Here is a 16,094-nt window from a genome sequence, read left to right as displayed (position 1 = left end):
GGGAGGCCTGTCCTGAACCTTCAACTCCAGTGCTGTGTCCAGGGAGCTGGGCTTGTGCCAGAGATAGAGTACAGAGCAGAGCAGGCATGTTCCTACTCTCATGGGGCTTATAGCCTAATGGGGTAGAGAGGCAGGAAACAAGAACTCACAGGAAATAATGGCACCTGGTGCTGAGTCAGTAAGAAGGGCACAGACACAGTGCTGTGATAGGGAGTGGTGGGAGGGAGGCTGCCTTAGGTGGGTGGTCAAAGTCTGCTTTCTGAGGAAGACCTAGGTTTTTAGGCTGAAGGATAAAGAGATAGATATATGTAAGGAAGGAGGGTAGTGGCCCATCTAACCTACAAAGCCAGTAGGGCTGAAGTACAGGCAGTGTGTGTGTGTATGTGGGGGCGCTGTGGCAAGCAGGGGCATAAGATGAGATTACAAATATATGCAAGGGGGGCACCTGGGTGGCTCAGTCAGTTAAATGTCTGCCTTCAGTTTGGGTCATGATCCCGGGGTGCTGGGATCGAGTCTCGCATCATTGGGGCTCCCTGCTTAGTGGGAAGTCAGCTTCTCCCTCTCCCTCTGCTCTGTCTGTGGCTTTCTCTCTCAAATAGATAAATAAAATCTTTTATTTTTTTTTAAGATTTTATTTATGAGAGAGAGAGAGAGAGAGAGGCAGAGACACAGGCAGAGGGAGAAGCAGGCTCCATGCAGGGAGCCCGATGTGGGACTCGATTTCAGGTCTCCAGGATCAGGTCCTGGGCCGAAGGTGGTGCTAAATCGCTGAGCCACCCGGGCTGCCCCAATAAATAAAATCTTAAAAAAAAAAAAAAAAAAGGAACGTATGCAAGGGCCAGATCATGCAGGGTCTTTGGTTGCCTGCTGAAGGGAATTTAGATTTTATTTTTAGTGAAGCAGTGAGCCACTTTGGGTATAAGCACAGGAAAGATATATTCTGACATTTTTTTTTTTAACATTCTGAGTTTTTATAAGGTCACTCTACTGGTGTGTGACAAATGATTTAATTGTAGAAATAGGAGAGGGTAGAAGCTAGGAGGCCATTTAGATGGGGAGGGTCAGCCAACTTTTTGTATAAATATAAATGGCCTGAGACCCTGAGGTCAAGTGTTCACACTCTTTCGACTGAGCCAGCCAGGTGCTCCAAGTTTCACTCTTTATTATTGTTCTTTTTTTTTTCTTTTTCTTTTTTATTTTTTTAAAAATATTTTATTTATTTATTCATGAGAGACACAGAGAGAGAGAGAAAGAGAGAGGCAGAGACACAGGCAGAGGGAGAAGCAGGCTCCATGCAGGAAGCCTGATGTGGGACTTGATCCTGGGACTCCAGGATCACGCCCCAGGCCAAAGGCAGGCGCTAAACCGCTGAGCCACCCAGGGATCCCTTCTTTTTAAAGATTTATTTATTTATTCCTGAGAGACACAGATTGAGAGGAGAGGCAGAGACATAGGCAGAGGGAGAAGCAGGCTCCTCGCAGGGAGCCCGATGCGGGACTCGATCCCGGATCCGGGGATCACGACCTGAGCCAAAGTCAGGCGCCCAACCGCTGAGCCACCCAGGCGTCCCTTTATTATTGTTCTTTAGCTCTGCCTGATTTTCCTCGCTAAATTCTGAGCTCTTTAGGAGCAGGTTGTCTTAAATTCTTCCCTGCACCTCATGTATAGTGTTGAGCATGCAGTAGATGCTCAAATGCTAGAGAATTAATTTTAAAATTCATGGGATAGTCTTTAAGTATTCAAATATGGTGAGGATGAGTAGGTTAAGGCAGATTTTATCCCAAAGTAAATGCTTACTTTAAAATGCCTTACTTGTTGGAAGCACATTGTAAATTAAGTTCACATTTATCAAAGGATTAAGCTGTCAGGAATATTATTGCGGCTTTTGGAACTACTTAATTCAACAAGCCAGCATGTTTTAATAGTAGTTAATTCTAGTCATACCTCTGTTGCAAAGAAACTGTTCAGATGTATGCAGGTGTGTGTGCGTGTGCGTGTGTGTGTGTGTTGTACGTGGAGAAGGAGAGAGAGAGTGAGAGGGCACCATTTCACAGCAGGCAGAGCCAGGTGGCTCTGTTCTCATATAGTCACTGGAGTCACTGGATTTGAGTTCTGCCTTCCAAGTGGACCACTGGTAGAAACTAGGTGATCTCACTCCTCAGTGGCCTATATTCTGGAATCTTTTTGGCTGCTTAAGAATTCCTTTCTTAAAAAAAAAAAAAAAAAAGGGATCCCTGGGTGGCGCAGCGGTTTGGCACCTGCCTTTGGCCCGGGGCGCGATCCTGGAGACCCGGGATCGAATCCTACTTCGGGCTCCCTGCATGGAGCCTGCTTCTCCCTCTGCCTGTGTCTCTGCCTCTCTGTCTCTCTCTGTGTGACTATCATGAATAAATAAATAAAATCTTAAAAAAAAAAAAGAATTCCTTTCTATAAAAAATTAAAAATAAATAAAAATAAATAAAATAAAAATAAAAGAATTCCTTTCTATTAAAGTCTTCCTTTCTTTGTAAACATTTTTTTTCAGTCTTGGTGAGAGGAAGGGTTGACAGCTTTATAATGATCCCCCATTTTTCTGGGTTGGGGGGATTTACTACCTGTAAAATCCAACTGAATCAGAGATAGCAGAATTGATTTACTTAACTTAGTCCATATCTCCACACAGCAGGCAGGGTGATCTTATAAAGACAGGAATCAGGTCATTCTTAAAGCCCTCCTTTAAAAAAAAAAGAAAAAAAGATTTATTTATTTATTTTAGAGAGTAGGGAGAGGTAGAGGGAGAGGGAGAGAGAAAATCTCAGGCAGACGCTTCACTGATCCCTGAGCCTGACACAGGGCTTGATCCCACGACTCCGAGATCATGACCTGAGCCAAAACCAAAAGTCAGAGGCTTAACCACCTGAGCCCCCTAGGCACCGCTTAAAGCCCTCCTTGACCCCGATTTCTTTTCCCTTCTTGATGCTTCTCCTGTTCTCTCACCTGCTTACCTGGCTCGGTCATCCTGCACCCTTTCTTCTTGGTTTCCCTTCTCGTCTCTTTCCTTTGCTTCCTGTCTCTCTTAAACGTACAATGCTTTTCCGTTTTATGTCAAACAGCTTAGCGAGGTGTAATTTATCTATTACAAATCTCACCTGCCTAAAGTGTAAAATGCCATGATTTTTAGTATATTTATAAACGTATGTTCTTGTGCTCTGTTTATTAGTGACGTTTCTATTAGTCTGTATGCTGTGGAAGATCACTTGTGTCTTTTTTTTTTTCTATTCCCAGTTGGGTGGCACCATTGGAGACATTGAAGGGATGCCGTTTGTGGAAGCATTCAGACAATTCCAGTTTAAAGCAAAAAGAGAGAATTTCTGTAATATCCATGTTAGCCTTGTCCCACAGGTGAGCTTTCCAGATAAGTATGTAGACAGCAACTTCTAGAAATCTTCCTGTGATACTCTGTTTAGTCCACACTTTTTAAGGAGATAGAGGTTTATTGAAACACTACAAGGGAGCAGCGGACAGGACAGCAAAGGAGAAACTGCCTGTTTTTTCCACATTTTATTTATTTATCTTAAAAAGATTTTATTTATTCATGAAAGACACAGAGAGAGAGGCAGAGACACAGGCAGAGGGAGAAGCAGGCTCCCTGTGGGAACCCTGATGTGGGACTCAATCCCAAGACGCCAGGATCACGACCCTAGCCGAAGGCAGATGCCCAACCACTGAGCCACCCGGGCACCTCTTTTTTTCCGCATTTTAGACTAGGGAGCCATTCATTATCCAGAAAAGCTAAATGTCCGGTATACTGACAGTGACCCATTTCTTTTCAGCCCAGTGCTACCGGAGAACAAAAAACCAAACCCACACAAAATAGTGTCCGTGCACTGAGGGGGTTAGGCCTGTCTCCTGATCTGGTGAGTAAAGGAGAATGGGTAAATTTCTTGGAATAGGACCTCCATTTTTTGATCTATAGCATCATCTAAGTCCTTTTTATCTCTCAAATGATTCCTATGACACTGAGGTTTTTGTATCTGGGGCCAGGGAAGGCTTATTCCCATATCCTCAAGGGTAGCTTCACACGTTTCTAAATTGGCCATCTGTTCTCCTCCAGGTCCTCGAATTGGCCACATTGACAGCTGGACAAGTGCAATGTCCCATCATTTTTACGGTCCCTGGGTCCTTTAGTGTGAGGTGGGACCTTGCAGATTTTCCTGACACCCAGTACAGTGGGCTGTCATTGCCCTTATTATAACCAGTAATCCAGTTATCACCAGTGGTCTATATCAGAGGTTGGCAAGTAACAGCCTGCAGGCCTGCTGCCTGTAAAGAAAGTCTTCATGGAATGTGGTACGGTCTGTTGCTTACATTTGTGCACAGCTGCCTTTGTCTTGCAATGATACAACTGAGTAGTCGGGACAGTAGCTTCTTGACTTGCAAAACCTAAAATGTTTGCTATCTGGCCCTTTAGAGAAAAAGTTTGCCAACCTTTGGTCTAGCTCTGTTCTTGTATCCAAAGAGGCAACATTTGTGAACCTTCACTCTTGTTCACTAGAGATGCCTAGACATTTTGAGTGCTTACTGGTAGATGTGTATTGAGTTTGATTCTGCTTGCTTATGTTAGCGCTCAGGTGTTTCTAATAGTCCAGTGGCATGCCCAGAATGAACAGGTACATACTTGGTCAAATCTCTGGCTGTAAGAAGAAATTAATATAGAGAATGAACAGCAGCATGAACAGCCAGATTCCCTCTTGCTGACCTGTGCACAACTGACTTTGACAGATTGTCTGCCGAAGTTCAACGCCCATCGAAATGGCTGTGAAGGAAAAGATTTCCATGTTTTGTCACGTGAACCCTGAACAGGTTAGTGCTGCTCCTGAGCTCTGAGTGCCTTGAGGCAGGCACTTCTGCTGATGCTAATGTTTTGCATCTCTTAAATGATCGTATTACTTCTCACGGCATTTATGAAGGCTTTGGGAGATTCATATCCAGCCACGGCTCCCGTGCCCTGAAGTGAGCAATCTGAGACCCTTGATTCCTTAGGTAGATCATGTTTCTTGGCATAATCACTCCTTAAGTTACAGGTACGAAACTAGGTGGGCTTTTTAGCTTACAGTCAAACTTCTAGAGAGAGAGAACCGTGTGAAGCCTGCTTATCGTCTGTTTATCTTGTCTTTCCAGGACACTTACTGCTTTTGCTGCGATTTCTGCTTTGTACATGTTATAGCTTAACTTTCCCCAGGCTGCCGGTTCCATTGACATTCACACCATCACTTCTGATCACATCAGTGGCCTCAGTTCACTTCATTGCTATAGAAACTGTACTGTGATTTGGGCTCAAGACCTCTGTCCTGCAGGGCTTTCCACCTGGGGATCTGAAAGCTTTTTCTTTTTTCTTGCATTCTCTTATCTGTCTCTTGTTTGCAATAAGGTTTAGTTGTAAGGGATCAGAGCTGGCTGTAGTTTAAAAAGCGATATGAATGGTGCTCAGGAAAAGGGTGAGGCTTGGCAGAAACCTTTTTTTTTCCAGATTAGCCCTGGGTTCTTTGAAGCCTAGAAACCATCTCCTTGGGTTTCTGTATCTCTGGAGGCAGTCTAGTGCACAGGCTCCTGCCTCCTGCCTGAGGCTTCAGGGTCGGCACACGAGTCTGAACTCTTTTGAAAAATGTGATGATAGCAAGTTTAAAGGACTCTCCTGTATTTGTAATGTCATTAAGCCACTTTAGGTTTTTTTCCTGTTGTTTTTTGTGTCCTTCCTATTGGTAAATAGGACTTTGTGTCTGTATTATATAAATATAACCTGGTTACTGAAATGGAAGGAGGATACAGTTTTCAGAGTTGGATTATTGAGAGCTCTGGGAAGGGAAGAATGCAAATTTCTGACCATCCAGAGCCTGTTTTCGATAGAACTAGAGATTCCAGAGAACGTTCTATCCCAGCAGTCCACAGGTTAGTTTATTAGTCATTTTTCAGCGTGTTGTTTTTTTCTTTTTTTTTTCTTTTTTTTTTTTTTTTGTGTTGTTTTTTTCTAATGTGAATTAATGCTCCCGTTTCTTGGTTCCTGGTGAACCTGCATTTAAAGATCTTCTCTAGTTTCCTGAGGAAGGGATGGAGGGTCAGAGACGTCTGTATGGATGTGGTCATTACGATGACATTTGAAAAAAATCTCTCTGGCCTGGAGGATAAATGAGTAAATAGTTCCACATTCCATGTCTTCCACTGTGGGAGTTTGGGCTGCCCAGAGATTTAGTTTTAATCTGTAGCTGGTCTGGAGCTCATATCAGTGACATCTTGGCACTTTTAATTGCTTTGGTGTATGCAGAGTGAGGCACAATAGTCCTAAGCATTAGGTTGGTAATGTTCAAACAGCTTAGGAACCCTTGGGTGGATTTGGCTATGGATTTGGGAAGATGGAACACAGAGTTAGCAGAACATTTCTTGGCATTGATTTAGAATGTGGCAGATCCTTAAATGCCTGCCAGTAGTCCCTTGGATATACTTGAGAGGGTGGTGAAAGCTTGTTAGGGTGAATGTGAAAAACAACCATACCACCTGGCATTTAAAGGAGCTGTTCTCCTTTAACAGGTGTAATTAATTTGGGTTCAGTGTGTGTTTGAAAATATATCCAAATGAAGGGGACTTAGAAGGTGATACCTTGGGCCGTGTGTCTTGGACATTGACACATAAAGCATCCATGTTTCAACACCAATTCTCTGACTCCAGCTGGGGTCCTGCAATTCAACTCCTGACACTAACTACCTGGAATGAGCATCAAACTCCGCAAATTTGAGGGCCGAGTTCTTTACAAGACTGCCCTCCGCATCAGGCACCAGCCACAAGTTTCCACTGTTCTAAGCCACCTACATTTCTGCCTGGCTAACTACAAATTTGGGGCTTCCAATAATCCCTTCGGGTTCGGTAATTCTCTAGAATGACTCATGGTACTCAAGAAAATGTTATACTTACTATTACCATTTTATTATAAGGAGTGCAAATGAACAGCCAGATAAAGAGATGCATAGGGCAAGACCTGGGAGGTCCCAAGCTCAGGAGCTTTTGTCCTCGTGGAGTCAGGCTGTGCCACCCTCCTGGTACATTTATAAATTTATCAACCAGAACACTCGCCTGAGTCTTGGTGTCCAGAGATTTTTTTTTATGGGGGTTTCACTATCTAGGCATGATTGAGTAAACCATTGGTCAAGTGACTGAACTCGTTCTCCAACCCCCTTATTATCCTTGGAGGTCAGGTGCCTGAAAGTTCCAGTCTAACTTTGTTGGATTTTCTGGTGACCAGTTCCCATCCTGAAGCCACCTAGGGCCCACCGTTAGTCGCCTCATTAGCATAACAAAGATACCTCTGTCACTCAGGAATTTCCAGAGACTTTGGAAGCTTTGTGCCAGGAATTGAGAACAAAGACCAGATTCTCTCTATACATGTATGTATAGAGATATATCAAATAAGTCCTACCACAGCATTCATGTTTCTAGAGTTGGAATAATGAGTTCAAAGAGTTTTACAATTGGGTCAAACTAAGCTTGTGTTAATTCTGCTTCTTGTTTGGGTCACTGGGCTTTTGGTTTTCTTCAGTCAGTAGAAATGAACTACCATTGTCTCTCGAGTTTTGGTTCATTCTTGAACTCATTCTTGTGGCATATCTGAGGCATGTCATTTAAATATGGTGTTTTATCATCATTAATCAGGTCATATGTATCCATGATGTTTCATCCACATATCGAGTGCCAGTGCTTTTGGAGGAACAAGGCATTGTTAAATATTTTAAAGAGAGATTGGATCTGCCCATTGGTGATTCTGCGAGTAATTTGCTTTTCAAGTGGAGAAATATGGCTGACAGGTATGTGAAAGGAATTACTAATGTAGTCTTTAATAATTCTTGGGTTTGGAATAAGGATTGAGACATACCTTAAGTATACCAATGCACATTCAACTTTCTGTATGTGTATGTTTTGGTCTGGATTTATCTAAAGCTTTATTTTTTTATTTTTTTATTTTTTAAAAATTTTATTTATTTATTCATGATAGAGAGAGAGAGAGAGAGAGAGAGAGAGAGGGAGAGACACAGGCAGAGGGAGAAGCAGGCTTCATGCCGGGAGCCCGATGGGGGACTCGATCCCCGGACTCCAGGACTCCAGGATTATGCCCTGGGCCAAAGGCAGGCGCTGAACCGCTGAGCCCCTAAAGAGGCTTTAGGATCCCCTAAAGCTTTAACACATTGCTGGAGTGTTTTGCTGTATTCTTTGAAGATTCTGCGGCTTTTGATTTTGTTCTACTTAAATGAAAGTGAATTGAAGGAATTTGGATTCTGGAATGATTTTTTTAAAATTCTGGAAGTATTTTGATTGGTTTATTTCTCAGTTTCTGAGTATTTTATTATTTTAAAAAATATTTATTTATTTGAGAGAGAGAGAGAGAGATAGTGAGAGAGCTTTTGGGAGGGTGAAGCAGGCTCTTCACTGAGCAGGGAGCATGACGTGGAGCTCAATCCCAGGACTCCAAGATTATGACCTGAGCTGAAAGTAGACACTCAACTGACTGAGCCACCCAGGCGCCCCGAGTTTCTGATATTTTAAACAGGTTTAAATGTCACAGGTTTTTGCTGTTTTTTTTTTTAAGTTTATGTTTTTTTTTTTTTTAAGATTTTATTTATTCATTCATGAGAGACACAGAGAGAGAGAGAGAGGCAGAGACACAGGCAGAGGGAGAAGCAGGCTCCATGCAGGGAGCCCAATGTGGGACTCGATCCTGGGACCCTGGGATCACGCCCTGAGCCGAAGGCAGATGCTCAACCACTGAGCCACCCAGGCGTCCCTTTAAGTTTATGTATTTTTTAGTAGTGTCTACACCCAATGTAAGGCTTGAACTCACGACCCTGAGATCAAGAGCCGCATGCTCTTCTGACTAAGCCAGCCACGCGCCCTTGTAGTACTTGTTTTTTAAGATTTGGCTAACATTTCCTAAAGGAAATTCCCTTGAACGAAAGGTTTAGGCTCTGACATTATTGCTCCATCCTGCAGTTATTAACTGTCAGCATTGTTATTAAAACCTCAGACAGGTTCTAGCTTTAAGACCACGATATTAATTTTAGCAAGGTTTGTCTTATTTGAAGTCATGTGGAAATTAAATTCTTGTCACCTATTTTCTCTTACTAAATGTAGGCAAAGGCATAACTCCATAAAGTCCCAACTGCCTGGCTTTTTGTGCAGCTTAGGTACGGGCAGCAGTTACAAACATGAGCTCCGGTGTTGCTAAAGAGTAGATCTCATCACAAGTTCTCATCACAAGAAAAAAAAATTAGATGTTAATGGATGGATGTTAATTAGACTTAATTGTGGTGATCATTCCATAATACATACAAATATTGAATCATTATGTCATATACCTGAAACTGATAATATTTTATGTCACGTGTATCTCAATAAAAAAAAAAAGTAAGCTCTGGCATCAGACACGCTAGACTGAGATCTCAGCTTCGCCTCTCACTAGCTGTGTGAGTTTGGGTGGATTACCCAACCTCTCTGGACCTGTTCTCCCATCCATATATAACAGGGGATACATTGTGATAATTATGAGAGAAAACATGAGACCTTAATCTCCATGGGGTGCTGAATATTGGTTACTGAAGATGGTAAAAATAATTAAAGTGGTTTGATGGTGACAAAATCACTGACCTTGGTAGACGATCAATAGACTGAAGTGCTCTTGCCCGTCACTTCAAAATTTAGAAAGTGTTTAAGAATTTTCTATGGCAAGTAATATCAGGAGCAAAGTGCAGTTTCTGAATTTAGGTAGTGTCCTGCATGATGTTATAGTTAAGCTCCGGCCCTCCAGAATGCTTAAGGAATCAGTTGCTTTGGAGGAATTTTCTGAGTAGCTTGGGGCTGATCTAGAAATTTTGATATTTCATTCCTTTGATTGGAAATAGCTCTAAATTATACACTATGCTTCTGTGCTTCTTAAAGCCAGTGTTTGGTTTTCATGTTCGTTTCTTTGGCTGCTGTAACAAATGACCACAAACTGGGTGGCATCAAATAGCAGGAATGTATTCTCTCCCAGTTGTGGAGGTCGGAAGTTCAAAATGAAGGCATCAGCAGGATTGGTTTCTTCCGGAGGCTCTGAGGGAGAAACCGGTCCAGCTTCTGGGGCTGCTGGCAATCCTTGGTGTCCCGTTTCTGCCTCTGTCATTGCATGGCCTTCTCTATGTCTCTCCTCTTCTCTCTTTCTCTCTTTTTTCCCCTCCTCTTCTTTTCTTGTGTAAGGATGCTTGTCTTTGGATATAGGGCTCAACCTAATCCAAGATGATCTCATCTCAAGATCCTTAATTGTGTCCACAAAGAACCTTCTTCCAAATATTGTTACATCCACAGATTCTGGGGGACATGTTTTGAGGGGTTGCTATTCAGCTCACTGCAGTCTTCAAGCAAAAGGATATTGAGCATCGGTCCTTCATGGTGATGTTGGTTTATTGGTAATGACAGTATGTACTGTGCTCTCACTACAGCCTGTAGAGAGATACAGGAAGGCAGAGGTCAAAGGGCAGCCTTGTTCGTGGAGGTCCAGTGCTGTTCAGAAGCCAGGGGTCCCTGGTGGAATTGGATGGCAGAGCTCACCTGGGACCCCAGGCCAAAGTGGGGACAGCTCAACTCACTGGGGACCTGCCTATGGGGTGGGCCTGCGAAGCAGCAAAGCGGCTGGCCCCTCACACCCAGCTGATGGCCAGGTGGAGAGCATGTGAGAGCTTGGCTGGTGTGGACAGGGCCCGGTGAGCCTAGCCTGTAGGCCCGAGAGGGAAAGAGAGCGTGCAGGAACCTGTCTTCCTGGGACATGTGGGCCAGTAGACTCACCTGTTTCACCTTGCTGCCAAGTAACTCCTCCTCCCCTGATAGACCAGACTAGGTGAGTAGGAGGGAGTGATGGTGAGGACCCCAGTCCTGCTTCCTTCCCGGGAGCAGAACTGACATTCCTCCTTCAGTGGAGGAGTGAGAATAGGGGTTAAGAACTCAGCCCAGCTGGTGTGCTCAGATGTGGTTGTGATCGCCAGTTCTCCAGGGTCAAACCTAGCACGGGGAGTGCTTCCCTCTGACAATGTATCAGAATCTTGCCTTGATACCAACTTGCTTTGTCATCTGTGTCTTTTATGTAGAGATGGGGTGAAGCATGGGCAGCCACACAATCTCCAGAGCGACATAAAATTCAGTAGCAAGCTAAAGGTTTAGCAGCCTTCTCTGAGGGGCTTCAGTCACCTTCCTAGAAAGTCACCTTTACTGTCACTTTTAACTTCTTAGCTTCTTATGCATTCTTCTCCTTCCAGCCTATTTGCAATTATATTTGTCTGGCACATTTTGCAGATGTTGGTATGAAAGAGATTCCTGCTCACAGTAAGGTGTTTGGGGGATGGATTGCTTCCAGGCCCTAAAACATCTTCAGCCCCAAGATGATGTTTCTACATAGTTAGTACCAGACCAGACCATTTTCGTGTTCGTTATACAGAATTCCTAGCCAAAGCAACAGTAAATATGGTGTCTTTAGTGGTAAACTGTGATTGAGCATCTTATTCAGATTGGAATTTTCTCGTAAAAATGATCTAAATGTCTCTGAGTGACATTCTTTGGGCATGCCATGAATAACCTGCCTTTGTGGGCCAGCTGGGACTGTAACTATGTTTAATGTAGACAGTTTGAATGCATTTTCTTATATAATGTCACCTTACAAACTTAATATTGAAATGTTTCCCGTTGACATTCAGAATGAATTTTCTTATACAATGTCACCTTATCAACGAAGTTAAGGACAGCTCATGTTTATGAGATAAGGAGAGTTTTTTATTTTTAATGCTTTTAACTGTTTCTTTGATACACTTTACTTGGATTTATATCCGTGCCTGCTTAGCAAGCCAACGTTGAGGTTGCTTATGAGTTTTCAATCTATTGACACACAGATTTTCATTCACTGGGGGTGGGGTGGGTATTTGAGTCAAGCACATCAAGTTCGAGGCTCATCTGCTCTTAAGGTTTTAAAAAGTGCCTTGGGATAAGAACAATGGCTGTCATTATATTTGTGATGTTATATTACATGCATATAACCTTTAAGCATGTCTTTCATCTCAGGTACGAAAGGTTGCAGAAAATGTGCTCCATAGCCTTGGTTGGCAAATACACCAAGCTCAGCGACTGCTATGCCTCCGTGTTCAAAGCCCTGGAACATTCAGCCTTGGCCATCAACCACAAGTTGAATCTGATGGTGAGCCCCGGCTGGTCTTCCTCATATTTCAGTTATTCACTGTGATATCTCATGTTTCAGAGGCAGGTTGTGCCCCAAGACTGCTGCCAGGATTGATGTCACCAGGAGGACTTATAGTACTTAGTATACAGCAGGATTTGTGGCTAAGATTTAGTACAGTGAAAGGTTACAGAGCAAAGTCAGCAAAGGAGAAAGGTGTATGGGGAACCCTGGGTGGCGCAGTGGTTTAGTGCCTGCCTTTGGCCCAGGGCGCGATCCTGGAGACCCGGGATCGAATCCCACATCGGGCTCCCGGTGCATGGAGCCTGCTTCTTCCTCTGCCTATGTCTCTGCCTCTCTCTCTCTCTGTGTGTGACTATCATAAATAAATAAAAATTAAAAAAAAAATTAAAAGGAAAAAGGTGTATGGGATGAAGTCTGGAGGACTTCATATAGATACTTTGAGTATATTCTTTGTCTTTGTTAGATATACAAATAGTACATGCTCAACGTGGGAAATTGAAACAAAGCATCATGTAAAATACAGAAACCGGAAGATACCTCCTCCCTGAAATCCTTTTTTTTTTTTTTATTTTTATTTATTTATGATAGTCATAGAGAGAGAGAGAGGCAGAGACACAGGCAGAGGGAGAAGCAGGCTCCATGCCCTGGGAGCCCGACGTGGGACTCGATCCGGGGTCTCCAGGATCGCGCCCTGGGCCAAAGGCAGGTGCCAAACCGCTGCGCCACCCAGGGATCCCTCCTCCCTGAAATCCTATTTCTCTGTTGCACCTGTCCTTCCCAGTTTGATACATATCTTTCTAGACATATATGTTATATTTAATGATATTCTATACAGGTATACCATGATTTAAGCAAGCCTTATTATATTTTTAAAAAATATTTTATTTATTTATTCATGAGAGATGCAGAGAGAGAGGCAGAGACATAGGCAGAGAGAGAAGCAGGCTCCCTGCAGAGAGCCCATTGTGGGACTCCACCCCAGGACCCCGGGATCACGCCCTGAGCCAAAGGCAGATGCTCAACCGCTGAGCCACCCAGACGTCCAGCAAGCCTTATTATCTTGATTTAAATGGTGAAATCTTTACGTAATGAGCAAAAAGATACATGTATATGTCTAAGAAATTTACTAACTTCCGACTTAGGACCTATCTGACTTTTCTCTCACCTTTCTAGCCTCCTCCTACTGTAATCACTTTTTAAAAAAAGATTTGCTTTAATTAATTAATTAATTAATTAATTAATTTATTTTTGAGAGATAGCATGGGGGAAAGGGTAGAGGGAAAGAAAGAGAATCTCCAGCAGATTCCCTGTTGAGCATGGAGCTGGACATGGGGCTTAATCTCGTGACCACGAGATCATATCTGAGCTGAAATCAAGAGCCCAGCACTTAACCTACTGAGCCACCCAGGCGCCCCTGTAATTACTTTTTATTTGTGGCTTTCCAAGGAACACTTCACTTCTTGCTCTTCCCACTCCTTCATGCCCCCTACCCCTTGTAGAAAAAAGAAAACAGTAATAGTAAAATTATTAGATTACAAATTTTATAAAGCCTTTAAAATTTTGTATGTTAGATATATTCAGATAGTAATTTTTAAAAAAGATTTTACTTATTCATGAGAGACAAAGAGAGAGAGAGAGAGAGGCAGAGACACAGGCAGAGGGAGGAGCAGGCTCCATGAAGGGAGCCTGATGTGGGACTCGATCCTGTGACCCTGGGATCATGTCCCGAGCTAAAGGCAGATGCTCAATCGCTGAGCTACCCAGGCATCCCTGTTCTCTCTGTTCCTAAAGACTTTCCAATGGCTTCAAATGTCAACTCTCTGTGGGTGGAGTCTGTTTTGAGGGCCCCAGAGTGACCACCGCTTTGTCTCTTCCCTCTGAGGTTTCATACAAGCTGTTCCTTTGCCTCCCTTCCCCGCTGTGACTCTGACACAGCTCCCCCTCCAGCCTCCCAACGTGCACGCACATGCTCGTCCTCGAGGGCTGAGCTTCTCGGACATCGCCTCCCTAAAGACCTTCCCGGATGGTGCTCCTTCCCATCTTTCCTGCAGTGTCTAGATCTAGCTTACGTGTGGCTCCTATTTATTTCCACAGCATTCTCTTTGCCCATCATAGCCACTATCACGCTATGGTGTGTGTGCCTGTTTATTTGGGTCTGTAGTCTTCCTGGAAAATTATAAGAACCCCAAGACAGAGATTGTGGTTTCCTATCCTAAGTGACCGGTGCAATGTTTGCATAATAAGTAGTCACTGAATAGTTGAGACATAGTGTTAGATGTCTCAAGTATTTTTGAGTATCTACTTTTCTTAAATGTTCCTTTAATCTACTGGATTTTTTTTTTTTAGTACATAGACTCCATTGATCTGGAGCAGACCACCGAAACTGAGGACCCTGTGAAATTCCATGAAGCTTGGCAGAAGCTCTGCAAAGCTGAGTGAGTGCTGAGGACTGTCCATACCAGTTATGAGAATACCACTGTGCTTTTTCTGTAACAATTTGATTTACCCCAATTCCTAATTTGTGTGTGTTTTTGAAAGGTTGGTTGTCTGTCGTACTCTTGGTCATTAAGGGGGATCACACTGTAGCCTCACCTCACTTTCTTTGAAATGTGCCACATTCATGTTCGTGGAATGTGCATTGGAAATGGGTTTTATTTCAGGGGAGGATGGAGATCCTGTATTGGGAAGAAAGTGTGTTGCTTCTACTGAAATATGCAGAAATAGATCTTACATATGCAAAATTAAAATACAAGGATGACAACTCTTCTTTCTTGGTTATATTTTCTTTTTTACATCATTTGATTCTAGGTTTTATTTTATAAATAATCGACAGAACTTTTGGGGGCAACACTGTATTGTGAGGGTAGCATGACCCTCCCAGTTAGCTCTTGAATTCTTGTCTTGTTCAATGAGTGTTTGCCAGAAGGTCTTTTGAGTGTCTCCTAGCCAAGAGACTTTCATGTGCCGCTATTTAATTAGCAATTGAAATCTTCCGCTGATTTTACCAGTTTAACTCTTTCTGATTATGCAAGAGGTCTTAACATCTTTCTAATAGTGTTTTTAAAAGAACCTTAATCTTTTTTTATTCAGATAATTCTCTCAGTGGCATTTTTAAAAAAGATTTTATTTATTTATTCATGAGAAACACACAGAGAGAGGCAGGGGCACAGGCAGAGGGAGAAGCAGGCTCCCTGTGGGGAGCCCGATGTGGGACTCGATCCTAGGACCCTGGATCACGACCTGAGCTAAAGGCAGACGCTCAACCGCTGAGCCACCCCAGCATCCTTCTCAGTGGTATTTTTAATTCACTTAGTTTCTCAGTCACTATGCTCACATACCACAGAGACCTATCAAAAAATATAGATATCAAAGTCAGTTGTGAAAAATTATTGCCTCTTCTTCATGACATTGGGAGGAGTTCAGGATGTAAAATCACGTGATCGATTCTGAAACTAGACCTCAAGCATATTCTCTAGCAGTGATGCCAAGCATTGGACTCGGGATCAGTAAGCATGAGGGGCTGAAAATGAGAGTTTTAAAAGCAAAAACCATGTCAAATTCACCCTCGTCTTGTGTTGATTGCAGTGGCGTTCTTGTGCCAGGAGGCTTTGGAATCCGAGGAACATTGGGGAAACTCCAGGCCATTTCTTGGGCCCGAGCAAAGAAGATACCTTTCCTGGGTAAAACTCATGTTTATGCATCCTAACTATGAGTTTATTAGACTGTTGATATCTAGTAGGGGTAACATTTCTTAGGGTTTCCTAACATGAAGGGTGTGAAGTTGGATTTGAATATTTAGGTGCCAAATAGTCTGCCATAGGGGTCAGCAAACTATGTTCTACAGGCCATCCTGGTT

The 16,094-nt window shown here is 43.1% G+C and overlaps 1 protein-coding gene and 1 non-coding gene across 5 annotated transcripts in view; one reads left to right on the top strand and one right to left on the bottom strand.

Moving 5' to 3' along the window:
• CTPS2 (CTP synthase 2) overlaps positions 1-16,094 on the top strand; it is a 105,212-nt gene that overhangs the window by 21,726 nt on the left and 67,392 nt on the right. For all 4 annotated transcript variants that reach the window (XM_025997526.2, XM_072744479.1, XM_072744480.1 and 1 more), the window contains exons 5-11: positions 3,265-3,381; positions 3,813-3,896; positions 4,762-4,842; positions 7,681-7,832; positions 12,103-12,235; positions 14,585-14,673; positions 15,824-15,918. In XM_025997526.2, coding sequence (XP_025853311.1) covers positions 3,265-3,381; positions 3,813-3,896; positions 4,762-4,842; positions 7,681-7,832; positions 12,103-12,235; positions 14,585-14,673; positions 15,824-15,918 — 751 coding nt within the window. The remainder of the gene's footprint in view (positions 1-3,264; positions 3,382-3,812; positions 3,897-4,761; positions 4,843-7,680; positions 7,833-12,102; positions 12,236-14,584; positions 14,674-15,823; positions 15,919-16,094) is intronic.
• On the bottom strand, positions 1,484-1,565 carry TRNAQ-UUG (transfer RNA glutamine (anticodon UUG)). The gene has a single exon. It is a non-coding gene; the product is annotated as a tRNA-Gln (tRNA).

This window comes from Vulpes vulpes, chromosome X, assembly GCF_048418805.1.
Source record: "Vulpes vulpes isolate BD-2025 chromosome X, VulVul3, whole genome shotgun sequence".
Classification (NCBI taxonomy): domain Eukaryota; kingdom Metazoa; phylum Chordata; class Mammalia; order Carnivora; family Canidae; genus Vulpes; species Vulpes vulpes.
This window is presented reverse-complemented; position numbering and strand designations above follow the sequence as displayed.